The sequence below is a fragment of the Xiphophorus hellerii genome, chromosome 1, assembly GCF_003331165.1.
Source record: "Xiphophorus hellerii strain 12219 chromosome 1, Xiphophorus_hellerii-4.1, whole genome shotgun sequence".
NCBI classification, from domain to species: domain Eukaryota; kingdom Metazoa; phylum Chordata; class Actinopteri; order Cyprinodontiformes; family Poeciliidae; genus Xiphophorus; species Xiphophorus hellerii.
Window position 1 is genome coordinate 3,163,305 of NC_045672.1, and position 22,105 is coordinate 3,185,409.

Below are 22,105 nucleotides of genomic sequence, written 5' to 3' on the forward strand. Positions count from 1 at the left end.
CCAAATTTTAGTTTACTTATTGAAACCAATAACAAAATTTGTGTAAGTAGCCAAACAAAGCAATGGATCTGATGTAAACCATCTGAATTCAAACACAGTTTGCCATTTTAAAACCTGAGTAACTGCAGCCTGCCTGCTGGTTTTTGTTTTCAGCATTTATTCCAGTGATATCTGACATAAATGTTACTGTTGTGGCCGATAACACATAATGACTGATAACGCATTTAAGCAACACATTTCACTAACCTTTTGAGACCCTGAAAAAAGTGACCACACAGCTGCCTGTTTGTATTGTTTCTGTTTGGTCCTTCACATGACCGACCAAACACCACATGACCAACCCTCTCCGCTCCAGAAACAAACGGCAACATTGTGGAATAAATATCGGTATTTAATTTATCAAACCAATGTGTTAACAAAAGACTAATATAAAAAGGAACCGATGTTAATGCCGATATATTGTGCATCCCTAATTTATTCAAGTTTCCTTCACATTTGAGTTATTGTTGTTTTTGCTCAGTAAAGAGGTTAATAGTTTTTAAGTGTGTGTCTCCCAGTATTTTTACTATCTGGGTTCTATCTGATGTGATAGATAGAGGCCTATGTTGGCCTCTATTGGCCTGCAGAGCCTTCTGGACAGTAGCTATTAATAAAGCTCTATTTATCTGTCCGTACTCACAAGGCACATCCTTGACTCATAAGGCTGCAACCGAAGATTAATAATTACTCATATTTACTGTTCCTTTCATTATTTTCACTGAAAATGATCCAATTTAAAAATGTCAAGTGAATATTATACATCCCATTTTCCCAATTAGCAACACAGAGATTGTGCTTACAACATACTCCACACATTCTGATTAGAGGTCTGCTTCACAGTACACCCAAGGTCTGGCTTAGCGCTTCAGGATGTTACTTAATGAGCGCTATGTTCTGCTAACTCATAATTTAACAAAATTAAGACAGTAAACAAACAAAAATATGCATGTACTAAAAGGCAGTCAGTACATGGCTCCACTGAGTAACTTTCTACCAGGAAGGCATTAAATTTGTATCTATCGGAAAAACAGTTGACAAGCTTGAGTCCTGAATGAACTTGAAAATATTGTAGTTATCGTTTCAAATGAAAAAGTTGGAAAATTTCAGTACAGCTGTGGGATTCTCTAGCCACTCAGAGCGCAGAGATTGGCGCTCTGCAGAATAGGGCATAATCACACCAGTTGGAAAATATAGTTTAGCTGGAGTCAGTTAAGAGGAAGAAGTCTTACTGGTTTAAATGGAGCTCAGCAGGCTCCATACCTCTCATCCATACCTGTTTGTTTTCTTTCTCTTTCTCTATTCCTGTTTACTTCCATTTCATCTAACTTTACTTGGTCTGCCTGGAAAGCCCAGTTTGTTTGGGGTTGGTGTGAATCATGGTTTGATGCTAGAAATTTTGACTGTATTACCAAGTCACATTTGTATTATAAAGGTGAGACAATTTATGAGTGCATGCTGTTTTTCAGCAAACAGGAATGTGTCTGGTTTGTGGTTAAGTATGAAAGTACAATTTTTTAAAATGTTTTTGAATGTTCCATGTGTGTAGCTAACTACCTGACCCCAGATTTCACCAAACATCACTGGTGAGATTACAGATTAGATTAAATTGCCACTCTTCCATGATGCGTTCAATTCACCCCTTGCATGTGACATCACCCTCTGGTCAAACCTACACTAATGTAGCTACACTATTACTAGATTCTATAAAAAACAGTTTAACTTATAAAATCGTTATTGTAAAAACAAAAATGGGGATTCTTACTTTTACCAAAAGCCGTATCTGTTTGTCTCATTCTATGGAACAACTTCTTTCTGTGAACCCACTATTGTGTTTTGACTCATTTTGTGAATTGAATATGAAATTGTCAGACAATCCTGTGAACTTAACAATGTAACACATCCGGGTTTAAACTGCTGAACGAGTTAAAAAGACATGATTAAAGGACCCTGCTGGATATTCTTGAGACATCAGTTTTCCAACTCTGAAAAAAAGTAAGACTACAGTAACCATATTCAACCATATAACTAAACATTAATGTAGGCCTGCTTATTTTCTCTCAGTTGTCATATTATAGTGTGTTTGAATGCCTGATGTAAATGTGACCCACTCTCTTCGGGGGCATGTACCCCCTGTGGTTTTTCTTTTTGCCGAAAAGCGGTTGTGACAAACCTGCAAATTTAAATATAATCATGAGGAGTACCTGAACAATGTCTCTCTCAGCAAGACGTCCTCTGGAGGATACTCTCACCTCGTCTCCATCAAGCTCCTCCATCGCTGAAAGGACAGACAGCGACACAGGGAAAATGATTCAGTGCTGGAGCCACCGGGGGAGAGAATAAAAGAAGCTTTGGGGTGTTGATTTTGCATGTTCAATGCGTAATTGCTGAAGTGGGACACGTCATGGGGACTGGGAACAGGTACACACACCTCTTTACACATGGAAAATAGGATTCCTCATGAAAAAAAAATAGGGCATAATCACACTGGTTGGAAAATATAGTTAGACCACTCATTGGGAAAATTCTGTTGTAACACTGTGGCAGCACCAGGACTTTCTGTAACTATAGCTAGTTATAAAATTGTGTCTGATTGCAGATGATTCTTTGAGCTGGCCTCGCAAAACGTTCAGCTTGAATGTAGCATGATTAATCAGTGTAGTTTTTTCAGGTCATAAAATAATCAAAATTAATCAGTTTCATAACTTCAAAATCTGAATGATTTATTATTTTCCATCTATGCTCTATTACAAATAAAGACAAGCAAAGATATTTACTATTAGAAAATCTGAATTTAAGTTGACTAAAATTGTTACATTATTTAAAGGTTTATCAGTCTCTCCCAGGGTTTCTTTTATAGACACATTGCAACATGACTACATGCCCAAGCTCCCTGCTGGAGGGCAGAAAGCTGTTTGATCATGATGGCTACCATTAGTCATAAATTTACATGTGATATATATTAGAAAAAGGGGCACAGGTCTTTGCTACTAACTGTCAACACTACAACAACTAGATTAGAAGATAAAGAAAAAGTTTTAATTAAAAAAATGAGAGGGAGAGTGAAATAGGTCAGTTATGCTAGCTTGACTTTGAAAACTTAACATGTAGATGTGCTGTGGAATTTGCTGTGAGCTAAAAAACAAAGGTGACCCAAACACAAACTATACAGATCACCAGTAAAGCAGGTGTTTAATTTAGCTAATCAACCACCTCTGTATTCAGATAATCACTTTTTAATAATCGTAAAAAAAAACAACAAAAAAAAAAAAACATGAAGTTTGAAAGAAAACATAATATTGTAACAAACTGAATGTTCTGTTCCTTGTGTGGGAAACGTAAGTGTATTTTTTGATGTTGAATTCTGACACACTAGTCGAGTTATCACTGGGTTGTGTTGACGAGTCTGTGTGTAGCTTAGCTGACACAGAGAGCGAGAAAAAAGAAGTATATATATTTTTGGTTAAGCCTATAGTTTGGCACAAACAGCTGGAGAAAATTTGTTCTCGTACATGAAGAGCTAAATCTAAATGATAGTTTGCACTATAAAGGCAGTGAGTAACCTAAAAGTGCGGTACTGCCATAAAAAGATAGTGATGCACAATGTGAAGCTGCATTAGTAAGAACTCCTACAGAGTCAGAAAACATTCCAAGGAAACACTATTGCATGAAGTCATGTTCAGAAATAATTTGAAAAGAAAAAAAGAGCCACAAAGACTGTAAGGTACTATTGACATCATGACCTTCAACACACCTTGGTGCTTTCGCAACCCTCCTGCCACTTGATTACTTAAACAAGTGGGAAATAATAGGCCATACGACACCGTGATGAAGTGTGAAGTTGCTACACCCTCCTGATCTGAAACAGATTGTGCACACTCTCACTTCAGCAGTCCCCTCTGAGAAATAATTCATTGATCTAAAGGCTGTGTGGAGGCCACACACTTGACTTCATGGACCTTCCACAGCGTTTCTTCCAGGACGGGGAGCGGAGCATTAATGAACATAAAGAAGTCATTATGTCACAGCTGCTCTGGCAGCTTTCCCGTTTGAGCCCCTCAGAGTCAAGCCAAAGTCAAGGTCACAGTTAAATGATTTTTTTTCTGCTCTTAAACATCACTTCTGTGTTTCTTAGACTGAGTGATGCTGGAATGTAAAAGCCTGATCTTTTCTAGCGGATGTCTTTTTTTTCAGGGCTTACTTTTTATTTCACCGATTCATCTATAGGACACACTGTTGATGTATTTATTCTCAATAGTACAATTCCCTCTTACTTTTTGTTGTCAACGTATTTCCGTAGAACTATGTAGACTAGAACATTTTTAAATCAAGCTAATGGCAGAATGTGTAACTAATTAATCACATTTTAATCAAAAACAGTGAATTGATAAAAAAGCAACATTTTCAAATCAAAAACCTTATTTCTGCTAAATTATTAAACTAATAGATATGTGAGCTTTACAGTTTTGAATCTGTTATTAAGATTAATTAATAATCAGATTGATAAAAGCTCATTTTATGTACCTTCTTTGAGTTGTATCACATTCCTTCTGCTGTACAAATATCTTCTAATTTGTGTTGGTCACATAAAATCCCAATGAAATGCATCAAGATTTGTGATTATAATGTCTCGATATGTGGAAGATGTTCGGGGATATGAATGCTTTTGTAAATTATTGTGTTTATTAACTGTGGCAACTGACTGAACAGCTCCAATTATTTTAATTAAGACTGTTTCTGAACTGCTTCATCATGATTTTTTTTAAGGAAGGACACCAAAGCAGGAAGAGCAGGACAACCATGAGAAACAAAGGCTTGACTGAGGAATTGTTAAAGCGATTTGTCAGTTTTAATATGACTCTGTATGTCCGTTTTTACTTGCTCAACTTCTGCCTTCGAGACGCAGCTCCTCCTGGAAGCTACAGTTTTCAAGCTATTGAGCTTCCACTTCACAGAGCAGTCCTCCCCATGACTCCTCCACTCAGCTCCTTTAAACTAGCCAGCAGCAATTAGCAAACACCTGGTGGAACTGCGCATGCTGAGCTCGAAGGCAGAGGTAGGTCCACTCAGGCATTTTGCAAAGGTGAATGGTTGCCATGGAGATGAAAGGATTTCTCAATTATCAAGGCGACACTCCAGGTATGTTTTTGATGAGGGAATAACATTATACCATGATGTAAAGCTCAAAAATATAGATTATACATAATACTGCCCTTTTAATCAAATAACCTCCAGCTGATAAAAATATTATTGAAGGGTTAATAGAAGAGCGATGTTATGACTTCCTGAAGGTGGAGTTTCAGAAAGAGCAGGAGTTTTTAAAGAGACAGAGACCCAATTTCAAAGCGTGAAATTACGTAGTCAAATTTATTTTTAATCATATTTGACATATATAGAATTTTTTAACAACTGAATGTAACATAGTTACGTGACTGTGCTATAAAATGGCACTAAACCTGCTCCTTTAATAGGTGCTAAGCCTCACACACCTGAGAAACTTACCTGAAAAATGTAGTGTCCAGGTGTAATAGTCCAAAAGAAATCCTCAGAGATGTACTGAAGGCTCCCAGATATTAATATTGTTATGCTTTGGACCCTCTCTATAGGGAAGTCCCAGAGTCAAGGGGAAAATAATAAACTATTTTCTAGAGCTCTTTTCTTTTGTTGACATGTAGGCACCAATAGTCTTCACACTAGCTCACTAAAGAGTGGATTTTAAAGCCAATCTTTTGGCTGGCAGAAAACCCCATATTCTACTCCGATTTGTTTCAAATGCATAAAATGTGTTTATGTGTAAAATGTTAAGTAGCAGATGATTCAAACTGCTACAGCCATTTTATCTTCTCTGTCATGTTTACTCATAATAAAAAACTATTCTGCTCACCGTCAAACTCAGCAGGGCCGACACCAACAATGATTATGGACAGAGGAAGTAATGCTGCCTGTTAAAAAGACACAGATATTAAAGATTGTTTACATTTTAAATTCAGCAGATGTGTGGAGATGTTGAGTTTGATCAACTTTATAATTTGAGTTTATTAAGTCGACTGGTCGTTAGGCTTGTCAATGTAACCAATACGTCAATATAATTGATACTAGAAAAATTAGTTATTCAAAGACACTGTTTTGTGTCAAAATCGATACCATCTGGATGTGAAAAGCAGAGGCTGATGAGTTCCTTTCACTTATTGGCTCAACAACGTTTTTACCCCCAAAAGATCAGTGTAAAGTCTACAGCCGAAAGCCCCGATCTATCTGCTACACTGATGATGATAAAAGTCACATAAGAACTTTAAAGTCATCCGCCAAGAAAGAAACCCACCTAAGACTCATTGTTGAGATCAATTCCTTTTGCTTTAGCCTCGATATTGCCTTCCTACTGCTCTGTGTAGATTTTCTGCACTGTTTTAGAATCGTGGTCTGCCTATGGTAGTAGTGTGGCGATGGCAGTGGACGAAGTGAAAGAAGCCGTTCAGTCTGTGTTGGCCACGCTTCCAAACACTGAGTAATTAAAATGGGCACAAACGGAATGTTTAAAAGATTTTATTGGTGGCAAAGACGTTGTGGCCCTACTTCCCACTTACAGCACACACAATTTCCAGTAAGCTTTATAATGTAGTTGCAATGGTACATACAGTACGTCACTGCTAAATGTTAGCAAATGGGTAAAATCAGATCCAATCATTTCAAATTTCATCATAGCCTACGCCTCCATCAAGGAATCGTTTCTCAATAGCCGAGGATCCAGACCTTCTGAAGAAATTAAAACATCTGGCTACCAGGCTACTTCTGTCCTATTCTCTCAACATTTCCAAATAGCGACTGCCTCACCCTCTGACAACTAACTCAATCTTCTCCAATCAAACCAGATAAGTAGTAACGGCTTAAATCGTCGAGTGTTTGCATTTTCGATCAAGGAAACTTAGAAACTTGCAAGAATCAAGAAATCCCATTGAGGCTATCGCCCTACAACCAACAAGCACATCGTTTGTGTTGACATGTAAATTCCTGTGAACACAAACTGTAACTAGTTTTGATGAAAACTCTGAAAGCAAGAAAAAAACAGAAAAAACCCCAGATAAAAACATGTCATGTTTTTCCAATTTAGTCCCAATTATTGGGAGCTAACTGGGTTGATTCTTAACTAATTTGTGGGAAAGGCGTGTTTGCACTCTGAGGAACAGCCCTTCAGGAAAACATCCTGGAATTTTCAGACGTAAGCTGAAGGATGTATTGCAGCTTCACTTTGGGGAAGGCTTTTAAACTGACGCAACACCCTGAAAAATGCTTATAGCCAAGGTTCAATGAGATGTCAACACTATTTTTAATGTTTTACGGCTGGAACATTTTGAGGGTCAAAGCAATTATCTCGAAATATTTCCCTGGCAGGCAGCAGGTTTTTATCCAAACCAAATAAATAAAAACACTATTGTCAGAAAATACCCTGCCTCATTTTCTAGCAGCACAAAAAACACAATGAAGGGACACAACGATATACATAAATATTATGGCTAACTGAGATGACAGGACTGTAACCCATCAGGTTCTAGCTGTGTTTTCTTTTGTTTCTTTGCTTCTTCTTCCATGTGTTGTACATGTGTTGTGTGTGTTGTGTGTAGATGTGTGTTAGTTCACTCACGTTGACCACTGCCTCTTTGGTCTGGACCATGTCAGATATCACTCCATCTGTGATCATCAGCAGGACAAAGTACTGAGAGCCATCTGTAATCTCTGCTGCACAGCTGGGGACACACACACGCACACGCGCACACACACACACACGGTTTAAAGCTCACATTCTGATGAGGCACATAAACTCAAAGAGCACCTGCACCCTCTGGAAGAGGAAAGAGGTTGAATCAAGTTCTGAAAATCTAACATAGTGTATATGTAGGGCAATGTTGGGTTATGACAATATATAATGTTATTAAAAAAAATGTACAAAGCTTGGACACTGTTCAAGTAAATGCAGCCAGCAAAATAAAAAGGTCTGGCTGGCATGACTGTTTTAGTTGTTTATAGCAATGCAACAAAAAACAAACTATTATTTCTTTGATTTGTACAAGCAAACATTTCTACTTCCTTGACCTGAGGTAAAAATTTTCAACATAATTTTTGCTAATTTATAAGTAGGTTCTAATTATTGGTCACTCATCTGGAGCATCATAGATAACCCTCGTCTCGTAACCCTAACCACAGTTGTTACATGGTTCTATTAAACAATAAAGTTGTCATTAACTTTCTTAAAACATCTGTTCTATCCAATGTGTTGCAATATGATTTTTACAAAATATTTAAATGCTGTTTTATACCACCATCAGTTTTCATCAAACCTCTGATGCTAACTGGCACTTCAAGGCTTTGATTGGTGTTTATGAAGTGTGCTTATGATGGTAGATTCTGTTTCAGTCAGGACTTATAAACACCATCAGGCTTATAACAAAATAACAATCAATCTTTATAAATTCAGCTTAAAACAGCAGCTATAAAATCAGCTCTGTGGAACATATTAGCTGTGTGTCTGTTAATGTTTTTTATGTGCATTTTGAAATATCACTTTGGAAAAGGTTGCTGGAAACGGCAGAATTTGAAATAGCTTCTTCAATCGTGCACAAAGTTTACATTTGCTTGAGGTGAGAGTTTTGTGTTTCCAAAAGAGAGTTTTGGAAACACATTTGCTGAATAAGTTCTGACGTAGCGAACGCTTCGGTTCACTGGTGGATCTGTGCCTTACCAGAGACACGAAACTCTGAGAAATTACAAAGTCCAGGAGGGGAGAACTTTGTGAATTTAATCACTAATTAATTTCTTTTTATGAAAATATTTGCTCAGCTTCAGTTTTTGTTACTAAACTTTCTTTTCATAAGAAACCTCAGTGCTTTCTCTTGTTTTACACAGATTAGGTTCAATAAAACTAAACTAACTCCAAAGTCTTGAAGACGGTGTTTAAAGCATTTTATATGGTTGCTGGTTTTCATGAGACTCATACATTTTAACTGGTTTGGTCTCAGTAAGCTCGCCTCCAGCCAATAAAGATCATTTCCCAGTGTTATAGTTGGTGCTTTCTTGCAAAAAAAAAAAAAAAGAAGAGCAAGAACTGATACCACTCAAGCTCTGTCCAAGATTAGGAATGGCTGGATGGTAAAAACAACAACATATTTTTCATATTAAAACAAGGAATAAACAAGCGTTATGGTTAAACACCTAGCTCTCTGCATTCCTGACAATTTAGTGCCGACACAAACAATGACTCAGATACTCCTTGATGTTATTGGCTGAACAAAAAGAATTACTGCATTGTGTTGTTTTTCTTCCTCAAATGAAAGCATCGGGAAACTCCTCAGCCTCATTTAAATTCAGCAAAAGCTGGTTTAACAAAGAGACAACGCTGTTTTTATCAAGGGACTGGACACATTTCGATGCCGAAGGTAAGCCACAAACAAACACTTGTAGACAACAGAGAAAGAAAATAGGGCGTCCATGAAATAAATACTTCCAGCTGGAGAAACGGTCCTATTCAAACGTCAGCGGCTATTGTCTACTCCCTCAATGCAGGACTGAACTAATGCTCCACTAGAAAGGACGACAGTTTTCCTCTTCACAGTTTCCATTATGAATTTTAATGGGATATTCAATAAGTTTCCAGGAAAGCAGATTGTATTCCATTTTTACAATCCACTCAGAAAAATGCCTATTGTAATCCAAGCATTCGATTTGAATTCCCTTTTTTAGATGTTCTTGGTTAATTCTGATGTTTCCAGACATTAATGATATTCATGTGAAATACATGACGGTAAATGAGTTCAGTTTCAACATGGACAGTTCTCCTACCAGAACATGGACAAAAGAGAAGGCAGCCTAATAATTCAATCCACTCACTTAACAAAATATTAAAACAACACCCTGCTTTAGTTTCACTGAACTGCTCTTTTAATTAAAAACTGCAGGAAGAGGTTTACAGCAGAAATTATAAACAGTTTCTATTCATGTTTTTTTCTTTTTTTCTGAACTGAAAGACCATTGACAATTTGATAAAGACAGACGATGCTTAATAGAGCGTGTTCATTTGCTAAATGATGCTCCCGTTTAGAATCTTATAATGAAGAAGCAGGTCATGCTTCCGCCAAAACCACCTTTTGAATGACAAGTCAGTGAAATGTGAGTCTGAGTGACTTTTCCGTCAAAGCCTCCTCCACCTCACATCACTTAAAAAGGATTTTTTGTTGGAGGATCAGTTCTGTATCAGAGGTGAACAATTAGGGCCTCCAAGGTAGAGAATAATAATCATTTAATGGGCTTTTCCATTGACAGCGTAATGTGTCCTCTGATTTTTGTAGCTTAAGGCAGAAATTGGTCGATTAAAGAATCGTTTTGATGCCTTCAAAGAGATTTTTAGCTTCATTGTTAGAATAAAAAAATTAGTCATAGAATCTCTGCGTAATCTTGACAAAAACAAAAACCACATGTCTTTTCTTGATGAACACAGTTCTTTCTGCAAAAGAAAGTTATTTTCTCACACATTTTAATTGAGAACAAAATAAGCAACATTTTTAATTTAAAAAAAACCTTTTTGCTGCTATAGCTTTGAATAAATAAACATATAAATGAGCGCAACAAAAATATATTTATTGTTTTTAATATGTTTTCCAACCATCAGACTGGTTCAAAGTGTTATTCCACCCATTCAGATTTTCAGGACCTCCGGATTATTTATGTGACGTCTTTGGAAATGTGGAGTGTGGACTCTGACATTAGCGTTGGCACTTATGTGCTGCTGCTACATGTTTAGCATTGAGATGCTATTTTAGGCTTGAATAGCTTCTCTGATAGGCTAACTCCTTTTAGCGCACAACAATAATCTCTTCCAGCGTCCCATCAGATTGTTTGTTGAAGCTAAATGAAGCCTCAGTGGTCTGAGAGAAGCAGCTTCACTGTCCTTTACTGCTTTATGTGGATGTCGTTCATGTGTCAGATTTACTGACGTACCAGAAACGTGTGAGCACAAAGGTTCCGGCTTTTGTATGTAAAAACAAAAAAAAGAACATGATTAACTGCATTAAAATTTTCAGTGTGTTTAAGTCTCCACACAGACTTATTCAGTCAATTACTCAAAATTAACATGTTAGTAGTCCTGCCATTATAGCTCATGCTAAGCATATATAGCATGAGCTAATTTTTTAAACAGAAAAGCAATTCTTACTATTACTGCGTCAAAAATATTCCAAGATTATGACTTACAGTGAGTACTAGGGCCAATGTAGATAAAAGCAGACAAAGATGTACAAATTCCACCAAATATTTCACATCACTACAAGTAATAACTTGAATATGCTCTGATGTCAAAATGTTGTAAATTTGCAAGAATTATTTATTTATTTCTATCATTCATTAAAGTCATACATTTATGCCATTAAAGCTAAGACATTTTCTGGTGTTATATGAAGTGATAAATCTCTAAGAAGTATAGGCCATAAAGATTATAATGTCAGACACTTGTCACAATAAGTTCTCTAAGGTTAAAGTGGTAAATTCTCTCAAAGTGTAAGTGGGACATCCAGGCTCTTTATGTCAGAACAATGTCTCCTGTGGCTCTCAAAATTGAACAACACTCTGTTAAAGAATATGGTTTGTGTAAAAAAAAAGATGAATTATGAATTATTTGAAAACTTTTACATATATATTATGACATATGTCCTCCAGAAATCCAACAGGTCAAATCCAAAAATGGTAAACCATGTGCAGGATGATACTTGTTTCAGCAGTCTTTTCTGTCTGACAAAAACTTACCACGTCATGTATTGTAAAAGTCTATTACACTTTCAACTACCAGTCCACAAAAAAGCTCCAAACTGAAGAATTGTGGGACATAAACATGGCGTTTGCTCCAAGAATCTAGATTAGGAGACAAGCACGACAGTGTCTGAAGGGAAATCCCAGATAAGTTTGAGGGATAATGAAAAGATCTCCACTCCCCAAACAGAAGAGGAGGACACTGTAAACAAATTTTAATGCGGGAAAAGCCTGCACCAGCAAAATACTAACAGAAAAAAAAACTTGCATTAGTCACAGGATTTACTGGAAACAGTCGAGAATTTACTTCAATCCATTTTGGTCTGCGTCTCATGTGATTAGAAGAGACAATAACAAAAACAACTTTTAGCATGCTGCACTGCCTGGTATGGGGAGTCAAATTAGACATCATTTAAACAAAAACTTCACAGGCTATAGAATTCACTAATGTCTTTAAACAGAAGCAAAACCTAATAAATTGTGTTGTTTGTTGCCTCTTTAGTTTATTTTGGGAAACCAACAGTGATGATATGTTCTGGGAACATGTCTGTCATCCAACTTTAAGGTGATTTTACCAACAATGTTGAACTTCTGCTAAACATGGATATCAATGGAATAAAGTGCAAATTAATTATGAAAAATTAATAAATGAGCACAAAAGGTAAAACCAACACAAATGTCTTACACCACTTCACTCCTTAAATTTAAGAAAAGTCCTAGTTTTTGGGGATGTGGGATTTTTTACTGATACCTTTTATGAAGCTATAATCTTTTTAGCTCAGTCAAGATAAAAAGAAAGTACACCCCCTTTCTGTGGTAGGTGTATAACTGCTGAATGATCTGTCCTAAACAGTTTTGAAATTCATTTTAAAAAGTCTACCATTTTGTTAAACAAGAACAGACCAAGAGAGAGAAATTTGTGAAAAAATAGATGCACTTCTCAATCCTTTAAGTTCAGATATTAAAATAAGAATTAAACAGTCACAGCCCTCCCCAAGCTATTCTGATCTTTGACTTGATATCTAGCCATAAGCTAGAAGTGGTGGGATTCGTTTGAAATGAATGTGTATCAGTGTAAAATGTTGGATTCCTTTGAGCTTACTTTGCTACTTTGTTGATAACTGGTGCGAAGTTGGTGGGTCCATACAGCTGCACTGTCCTCAGGCTCTGGAAGTAGGCCTCCAGAACTCCCTCTATGCCCACACAGTTTGGCTGATCGCTGTCGCCATTCTGCAACACGGAGAAGAACAATATGGAGACACACAGGCAAACACATAGGAAGGAAACTACGCTAATGGAAACAGGGCAATTGTGTATAGATATGATGCAATTAATTGATACTGTCAACACTATGACTACTAGATAAAGTTCAACGGTATCACATTTCATAAATCAGGAAAAAAGTTTTAATTAAAAAAATAGCTAGGGAGAGGGACAAAGGTCAGCCATGCTAGCTTGACTTTGACAATTTAATACGAAGATGTACTACAGAATTTGGTGTATTTTTGTTCAGTTAAAAAGAAAAAAACATAGATGACCCATAAACCAACTCTGACAGATCACCAGGAGAGAAGGTGGTTAAATGATCTAATCAACCACCGCTGTGTTCAGACCATCACTTATCCCATCCATTTTCTTACACCCTTATCAGCAGGAAAAATAAATGCTCTTAGGAACACAGTTTTTCATGCTTCTGTAAGAAATTGAAAGTCATGCTAACAGGTGAATTGTCATGTACGGAAGACCAATCCTGCTATTATTAGGCAATTCAGAAATAAATAGATAAAAGTTTAATAAGTTAATTACTCAACACAAAAATAGTTCAACAAATTACTTAATGTACCATCAAATGCAACAAGATAAAAAACTGATCAAAATCTCAGACTTAAAAAAATACTTTTTAGTTAATTTGTATCTTTTTATCTATTATAATTTATCCCTGTATAATTTTTCTAACTTTGTTTTTAATATCTTTTTTTTTTCTTTTATATTAGAGAGAGGACAATTTGTTATTATATTTTTTGTAGCCATTGCATTTTCTTATTTTATTCCTTATTTTTTTTCACATTTTTTGTTGTTCTTGTTGTATCTTACTTCTTGTTTTTGGCAGGATAGGTCCTCCATAAGAACTTGGGTTAAGATCTTCAGACATTTTGGAGACTACTGCTATTTTTGAGTTTTCCAAAAATAAAAAAAAATTAAACATCCCGGGCTTCCCATGAGCACTTTAGCTTCTGAATGTTTACCCACATAGCAAGAAATGTGTACACCACTGTCTCTGGCTGTTAAAAAAACAGGTATTTTAATGTAAAAGTTTGTGGTGAAGAGTTAAAAGTAAATCTGTTTCTAATTATTTCCATCATAACATGCGACAACATATTCATCTATAATACAATAAAAAAAACTACTGAATTTGAAGCATTCCTTTACAATTCTGTGTTCATTTGCCTAATAATCTTTGCCTGTACAATAAAAAGTTTGTAGTCATCAAGAGTTAGCTTGTATCTAACGATACACATCCCTTAGTTTTACTTCAGCGTAGCATCCAGCAATGTTTGACAGTCTGCCTTCATCCCCTCGGGAGGGAGCCGGGAGGAAGTAGAGGGGTTGCCGGGAGATTCCCGCTGGCAGGCAGATGAGCTATCGTCTCAACTCGTATGCCCAGCTGTTGTTGTAGCCACACGTCTTGGCCCAAGCCGACTGCACGGACGTGCTCCGCAAGTGTGAATTTATATATTTTGTGTGCGTGTGTCCGTCTTACCAGTGGGAAGGCGTGGGAGATTTTGCCATCAGGGGGCAGCTTAGCTCCAAAACCGTAGGCAGGAAAGAGCTTGTCACTGTCGTAGTCCTGGATAATCTCCCCCACTGCTTTCAGGGCCATGGCATATGCATTCATCTGGTAGGGACTCATATAGTGGAGGGAGGTGGGCTGGGACGGGTTACCTTAGAAGACACACACACCCCAAAGACAACGCAATAGGCATGACCAAAGGAAATATCTCCATGCTGTAACAGGGTTTGCCCCTACGTCACACTGCATGTTTGGCCAGCAACAGATCTAAGTGGATTTTCGCATAAATTAGGATAACAACTTTTCATGTTCTTAATGTCATGAGCAGAATAGTGAAAGGATTTTAAATTTACAGCAAAGGCTGGAAATTGGTGTGTTTTGATTTTTCATTTAATCTTGCTTGCTTTTGTTTTTGTGCGGTTATCATCATGGTGTGAGTGTGCCTTCCCAAACAACAAGGGCTTAAAAAACATCTTAAAGGTAAAGCATAAGTGGTTGATTATGGAATCGCTAATTCGCTAAAACACGGTTCCAGAGAAATGGCCTTAGAGAGCGATGTACATATTGTAATAAAATAGGGTTAAATTAGCTAAATGACCAATCTGGTCAAATTGCAAAAAACAAGAAATTGTAATATTCCATCTATTAAATAAGGTTGATGGGGTTCGTTGGTCAGATAAAAAGTACAGTTTTGAAATTACAACCTTTAAGCAGGAATTACACAAGCTTTTCATTAAGCCCAAATTTTTGTGTTAAAAGTGTTTTTTTTATTGGTCTTATGCCATATTTTTCAAAGGAGTTTTACAACCATACTAAGAAGAAATTAAGAATTAAGTTATTATGAAGATAAACTTGTGCAGGAAGAAAGTCATAATATGAAGAGAATAAAGTCATAATGTTGCAAGAATACTCGACTTTATATGAGAATGAAGTTGAAATAATACAAGAATAAAGTTGTAGGACTGGAAGAATAAAGTCATAATATTGTGACAATACAGGCATAATTATACGAGAATAAACTCAACCAAAAATAAAGTTGTAATATTTAGAGACTGAAGTCAATAATACGAGAATGAAGTCATAATTTTCCAAGTCTCTCCTCCTATTATTTTCTTATTCTCGTATATGTTTAAATTCATATTATTATGAGTTTATTCTTGTAATTGTACTTTTTTTATTTTCTTAGCAGAGCTCTATTTCTCTGTCATAATATAACCTCATGAATCTTAAATGTCACGTTTTCATTAGCTGAAAATCAACATAATTAACATAAAAGCTTGAAAGCATCAATCTATATGGCATTAATCTATATAATGTATTTCACTTAACGATAGAGTTGCTGAAATGAACTTCTTAATAATATCCTAATGTATTCAAGAGTTTGATGTGAATTCTGAAATGAATCCCCATCCAAACAAAACATTGAATAAAAAGGATGTGGAGTGAGTAGAATATGGCTGTTCAGCCTGGAGGAAACAAAGCAGGTGAGATCTGTGATCACCAGCTGCTAGACAAAATTAAATGAAAGTTTTTTTTTTCACAGCTATCAGTATGAAACCACTGCATCAATCACAGGAGTCCTCCCCTGCAGCTTCATGCACCTTTCATGACCTGCCATAATTTCATCCATGACTTCTGCAGATAATTGTACACAGAGTCTAACACGAAACGAGTCCAATATGTAGCAAGGAAATAAAAGAACTGAGATGGTGCAGTAAAATGGCAACTGCAAGGAATGAAAAACCTCAAATGCAGCGCATGGATAGCTGCGTGACTGACAGTTCAACGCTGTATTGGACAGGAGAAGGGAGGCAGCGAATGCTTAGTGGGAGGTTGTCTGTATTATTAAAAATGTTTTGTCTTCCACATCCCCAAGTCACAAATCTTCAGTTGTATTTTTTATGGATTTTTGATCCAAGTTGAATCAACTGAAACATGATACAGATGAATCAAATCTTCATGATCTTACTTTTCTCTGAATGCTCTGATAAAAGAAAACTAAATATTTTTCTACTTTGCTTAAAGCAGTTTTAGTGAATGTTGTAAATTTTATTTTTTTTTAATAAAATAAAAAAAACAACAGCATTTTGACATACTATGTTGTCATCAGCATATTTAATAGAGCCAAAATAACAGGATGTTCTCAGATCATTGGACATTTGGTGGTTCCGTTGTTAAAATCTGGAAATTATCACTTACAAGTAAAGCAGACAACAAATGATTCCTGTCTTTTATCAAATTATGTAGTTAAAATGTCTTCAAAATACTTTCTCTCTATACTCAAGATCTTTTCCATTGTTTGAAGATGTCTGTCTTCACTACAACTTAGTCATCTCAAATCTGGCAGCTCTTCAATATAGATACTACATATTTTAAGCCTTCTGAGAAACATCAAAATGATTCAAAAAGCCTTTCGAGAAATTTCTGTGATAATTTGAGACTAAAATTAGGCTCCTTGCACAAACGTTTTTCTAAAATTTGGGAGATTAGTCACATGGAAAGATTGTTTTATGCGATCTTTAACCAGCTTTTAGACCAGTGGATGTCTATCAGAACCATAAGGATGAGTAATATGTGGATCAATGCCCTAAAATATAGCAGAAGCAGTCAAGAAAAACCCAGCAAGAATTTTAGTAAAGGTAGAGAATAGGTGTAGCACCTCTCCTGTCATACCAACAGCAAAAATCCACAATAGCCTTGTTTAGTCCACTTGTCTAGTCCATTTACCTAGAAAGTCCAGTTTGTTTTGAGAGATGTGAAAGTGCAATCAAACTCTGGTGCTAACGCTGCTCCATCTAAATACTTAGGTTTCAGTTCAGTTGAAGTGAACTCTGGTGCAGTTCAAATGCTTATGTGAACACAGGCACCTACTCTACCACTGATCCACAGGAACCCCTGTTAGGCTGCCATCTTTCACTTGAAGATCAAATATAACTTCTGGATGTTTGGTTGATATTTCATCTTAAATAAAATAAAAATACCATCAAAAACTGTTAATTTCCTTGAAAATGAGCAAAATCACATAGTCTGCCCAGTCTGTCTGCTCAGTAACTTACCATTAGACGCTGTGAAGTCAATCGCTACGGTGAAGTTCAGTTGTGTCCTGTTGCACATAGAACATAAAGTGCTTCAATAAACCTGACAAAGGTTATATGTCCGACACTCAGTATACCAAAAATATACACTGTAATTCAATCAGTTTCTGGCTGACTGCTTGGTGGCTAATTGTTATGGCGTGACAGCAGCCTCACACCACCCTGTGGGTTTAATTGGATCAAACTAATGGAAGCCGTAATTAAAGGTGAACTAAATAAATTAGATAACTGCAATGAGACCTTCCCCAAAACGTAATCAATTCTCAACAAATATGACTTCAATATTATGCCCACATTTGAGATTTTGGGGAAATCCCTTCAGTCAAGCACATACACACACATTTGCAAACAACGGGAAAAAAAGTCTATTTAGTCATGCAGTGAGTGTGGGCTAATTATCATTCCACTCACCCTCCGCGGATGAAATCCACAAAGGTATACTCCGACTCCACTTTGAAGGACAGCAGAGTTACCTGGAAAAACACACCCACACACCCATACCATCAGACACACACACACACACACACACCCACACAGACGGCGTGGGGATGAATGAACAACGGAAGAGAGGAAGGTAAAGAAACAAAACTGGTGGCCAAACAGCAAAGAGAGTCAATAAGAGGAGAAGATCCAAGAGGTGAAATTCAATTTCTTAAAAAGTATGAACGATGCGGTTCAGAGAAAAGGACAGAGTTACAACCGATCAGGGAGCACTTACAGTCCCAGAATTGATGTATTTCTTCTTCTTGCCTTTCTTCTTGGGGTTTAAAACCTGCAGATGAATGGAAAGGTCATTTGGAGATTGAGAAAATGTAAAAAACCCACTTTGTACTCTAGAAGGACAGTTAATGAATGAGCATGAATAATTCAGCAGAAAGTGATGCTTGACTCCATCCATCCATCCATCCATCCATCCACCCATCCATCCATCCATCCATCCATCCATCCATCCATCCATCCATCCATCCATCCATCCATCCATCCATCCATCCATCCATCCATCCATCCATCCATCCATCCATCCATCCATCCATCCATCCATCCATCCATCCATCCATCCATCCATCCATCCATCTCAGTAGGAGGTTTCTTAGAGACAGCTACTTCTTTCATTTGCTGCCGTCTTAATCTTAAAGTATTTTCTTTTGATAAGTGTTCCTCTGTTGAGCATAATTTAAAGAGCTGTGAGTCTTAATGGAGTTAGCAGTTCAACAGTTTAATAGCTGATTGTTCAGCTTGTGTATGTAGATATTTTCCAACAAACAGCTAAGAAGTTCTCTTTGATGAATAATTATGTTTCTTCTGTCGTTTTCCTGTGACCCAGTCTCATTTAGTTCTGCAGCTTTTAATAAAAAAAAGTGCTTATTGAAACGGTCGGGTCTGATGTGATTATATAACGTGTCATGCACAGGCCCATATAAGGTGTGCTGTATTAAAATGTGTGAATTTTCATGAATACACACCATATGAAAGTATTTGAAAAATGATGAAGTTGTAGTACATCTTCCCTGATACACAACTATGGACCAGGGGACGTATTGAACCACCATACAATTCAAACCCGCTGATGTTTAGTCCTACCTATCAATGTACTGTAGGTTCAGTTAGTCAAATATTGCTAGGATGGCGCTAGGCCAGCTAGCCAGATAAATAAATAAATAGAGCTAGCTCGCCAGATAAATAGAGTTAGCTAGCTAAACGCACTGAATGGTCTGTCAGGCTCTTAGAGGGTTGTAAAATGTTAGCTTTTATATAAGAATTACAGCATAAAGATTAAAAAAAGAACAAACAAACAATGCTGAATAGAAAGAAAATAAACAGAAACACATATTTTTCACCTCATAGACATTGAACTGATTCTGCCCCCTGGACAGCTCTCTGTAACTTGTGGTGAACTCTCCAATGAAGTCGTGGCTGCAGACAGAAAAAATGGATAAAAACAAAACAGAAAACATTGCATTGCATTTTTGTCTATTCAAATAGGCAAGCAGGAGACATTATTTTATAATCTAAGAGGAGTTGGTGTGTTTTTCTATCCATCCACATTTCTTTCTTAATTTTGCCAGATGTTTACCACATTTAGATGAAACAAAAAAACACACACAATAGAAAAAGGCTTTTACCTTCCATCTCGATCCCAGTCGTACACGTCCACCTTCACAGTCCTAAAAAAAAAATTAAACATGAGACTTTTTTTGTAAATTTCCTGCTAACCACACGGCCTCATGTCAGTTAAAAAGAACAGCAGGTTCTGGTTTAAGAGGACGGAAAAAAATCTCTCCATCATAGCAGGAGCAGATAGAACTATTATATATTGGATAAATGATAAATCACACTGAAGGAGTGTTGGTGCAGCAGGTAGTGGTGATTATCTGAACTCTGGGCCCAAATTAGTCCAGAGAGAGAGAACAATTTTGACATGTAGGAGAGAATCATTTGAAGTTAGCATGCATTAGCATAAAAATTATTTCACCTTCATGTTAATTTGCTCAGTCGTGTGATTTGAACATCACATTACTTGGCTAAAGTATTGCATGTGAATGATAGTCATTAGTCATCAGAGTGGTCTGAGAAAAGTGTGCAAACTCCAGCAAGTGACTTGTTGCACGACGCAAACTTTTAAAAGCATGGCTAGCCTCAGGCTTACAGCAGGTAGCCGGCAGGAAAAGACCAGGAAATACAAAACTATTAGCTTTACTGTGAATGAAAACTGCTGTGCCCATTTAATCTATTTTGATGTGCTAAAATATAGACAATATTGTTGCAAATTTTGCACAAAAGGTTAAGATACCTTTGTGAAAAGAAGTAAGCTGATAAAGCCAACAAGTAATGAGTGTTTGTAACTTCAAAAGGTTTTCTGTGATTAGTCTGAAAGATGTACATTGCTGTGAATTATTTACACTTCTATCTTGAGAATCACACAGTCTGAGCAATCTCCATTAAATATTATAAATTGTTAGTAAACTAAATTTGCGAAGTATTTTAAGGCTTAAAACAACAGAATGTAGGGGCTGCATGCTTTGAAGGACCCAGAATGTGTTAACCCTATATTCCCATGACGAGTTGTTTTGGAAAAGTTTGGCTTTTATTTCTTACATTATGACTTTGCATTTTTGTGTTTCATGATGTAAAGAACTTTAAAATGCCTTGTTGCTGAAATGTGCTATAAAAATTAAATTTGACTTTAATTTTTATTATGAGTAAACAACCGATGGAGGTAATTATTTTCTAAAGTTGAAAAATATTAACAAAACATGGAGCTGCAATAGTATCACTAAACATTACGATGACATCAAAATAACTTATTAATATTATCCTTCCCTTTTCCATCCGCACTGTAGAGTAGAATTTGAATTCGTGGCAGATATTGCAAAATATTACATCAAGGCCTCTTACGCTCCCTTAAAATAAGTGATTTTAGGATTCTTGTAAACCAGTAGGGTGCTACTATAAATTAAACATCCTGCCTGCTTGACAAAATTAATGGATTTATTGTAAGATAATGTCTTAATATTAAAAACAAATATCTGCCCTTATCCCCATTATGTAAAAATCTCTGTCTATTTGCAGCTTGGGGATTGTTAACAATGTATGACTGTTTATTAATAAGCAAATATGACAAATATGTTGAATAAACAATCTAATAAAGAGTTGTAGTGAAGCGGGGCTGAGTGGGATCTGTCTGTATTCGTCTCTCCCATAAACTGCTGATGGGAGCAGCTCTCAATTTATTCCAGTGCGCTGTGAGAGCCGACTGTCAGACATGAATTCATGTAGCGTTGTTCTATATGATAATTGCATAAAAAAAATTCACATCTGTAGCTGCATTTTCATCTGTCAACTCCTAAAAGTAGCGTTCAATTGGCCGGATCCTAGCATCAAGGCTTTCTTAAACAACAAAGACTTTAATATGGAATGATTAAAGGCACATCACTTAACATTATACAAGCATCTGCTGTTCTACAGGGTGGATAATATGTGGTACTGTAACACCGAGCGGCCGCTGAAAACACTGTGCACGGTCCGGCCCGATTGGTATGTATGAGACAGCGCTGTGTGAACACTGAGTCAGTCTCAATAACACCAGTGCTGGTCCCTGGGACACCATGACCGACTGCTGGCATTATTCTGACTGCCCCAGGTGATGTCATCCATTTTAAAAGTCAACTTGAAACTTGTCCCCATTTAATCACATGTTTTTAAGACTTGAGTGCTTCTCTCTTAATTTAAAAACATCAACAAATTTGTGAATCCCGGGATAATAAAGCGGTGCCAATATTCCCGACCTGTCATAGTCGCCGTTGCAGAGGGCTCTGACGGGGATGGTGAAGGGCTGCCACACCGGGTTCAGCGTGTTCTTGATCACCTCCGTCTTGTGGCAGATGGTGAACCT

At 36.8% G+C, this 22,105-nt stretch overlaps 1 protein-coding gene and 2 long non-coding RNA genes across 3 annotated transcripts in view; 2 read left to right on the plus strand and 1 right to left on the minus strand.

The window, feature by feature from the left end:
• LOC116720590 (uncharacterized) overlaps positions 1-22,105 on the plus strand; it is a 957,300-nt gene that overhangs the window by 241,727 nt on the left and 693,468 nt on the right. The window lies entirely within an intron of this gene.
• Positions 1-22,105, plus strand: part of LOC116720582 (uncharacterized) — a 44,969-nt gene that overhangs the window by 16,919 nt on the left and 5,945 nt on the right. The window contains exon 4 of the long non-coding RNA XR_004339417.1: positions 5,272-5,383. This is a non-coding gene — a long non-coding RNA (uncharacterized LOC116720582). The remainder of the gene's footprint in view (positions 1-5,271; positions 5,384-22,105) is intronic.
• The window catches only part of LOC116720384 (copine-9-like), a 92,563-nt gene that overhangs the window by 9,838 nt on the left and 60,620 nt on the right, over positions 1-22,105 (minus strand). The window contains exons 9-19 of the mRNA XM_032563633.1: positions 21,999-22,103; positions 19,836-19,877; positions 19,551-19,626; positions 18,431-18,484; positions 18,124-18,185; positions 17,674-17,720; positions 14,588-14,769; positions 12,929-13,056; positions 7,676-7,778; positions 5,921-5,978; positions 2,241-2,314 (exon numbers count right to left, since the gene is read on the minus strand). Of these exons, the coding sequence (XP_032419524.1) occupies positions 2,241-2,314; positions 5,921-5,978; positions 7,676-7,778; positions 12,929-13,056; positions 14,588-14,769; positions 17,674-17,720; positions 18,124-18,185; positions 18,431-18,484; positions 19,551-19,626; positions 19,836-19,877; positions 21,999-22,103 (931 nt within the window). The remainder of the gene's footprint in view (positions 1-2,240; positions 2,315-5,920; positions 5,979-7,675; positions 7,779-12,928; positions 13,057-14,587; positions 14,770-17,673; positions 17,721-18,123; positions 18,186-18,430; positions 18,485-19,550; positions 19,627-19,835; positions 19,878-21,998; positions 22,104-22,105) is intronic.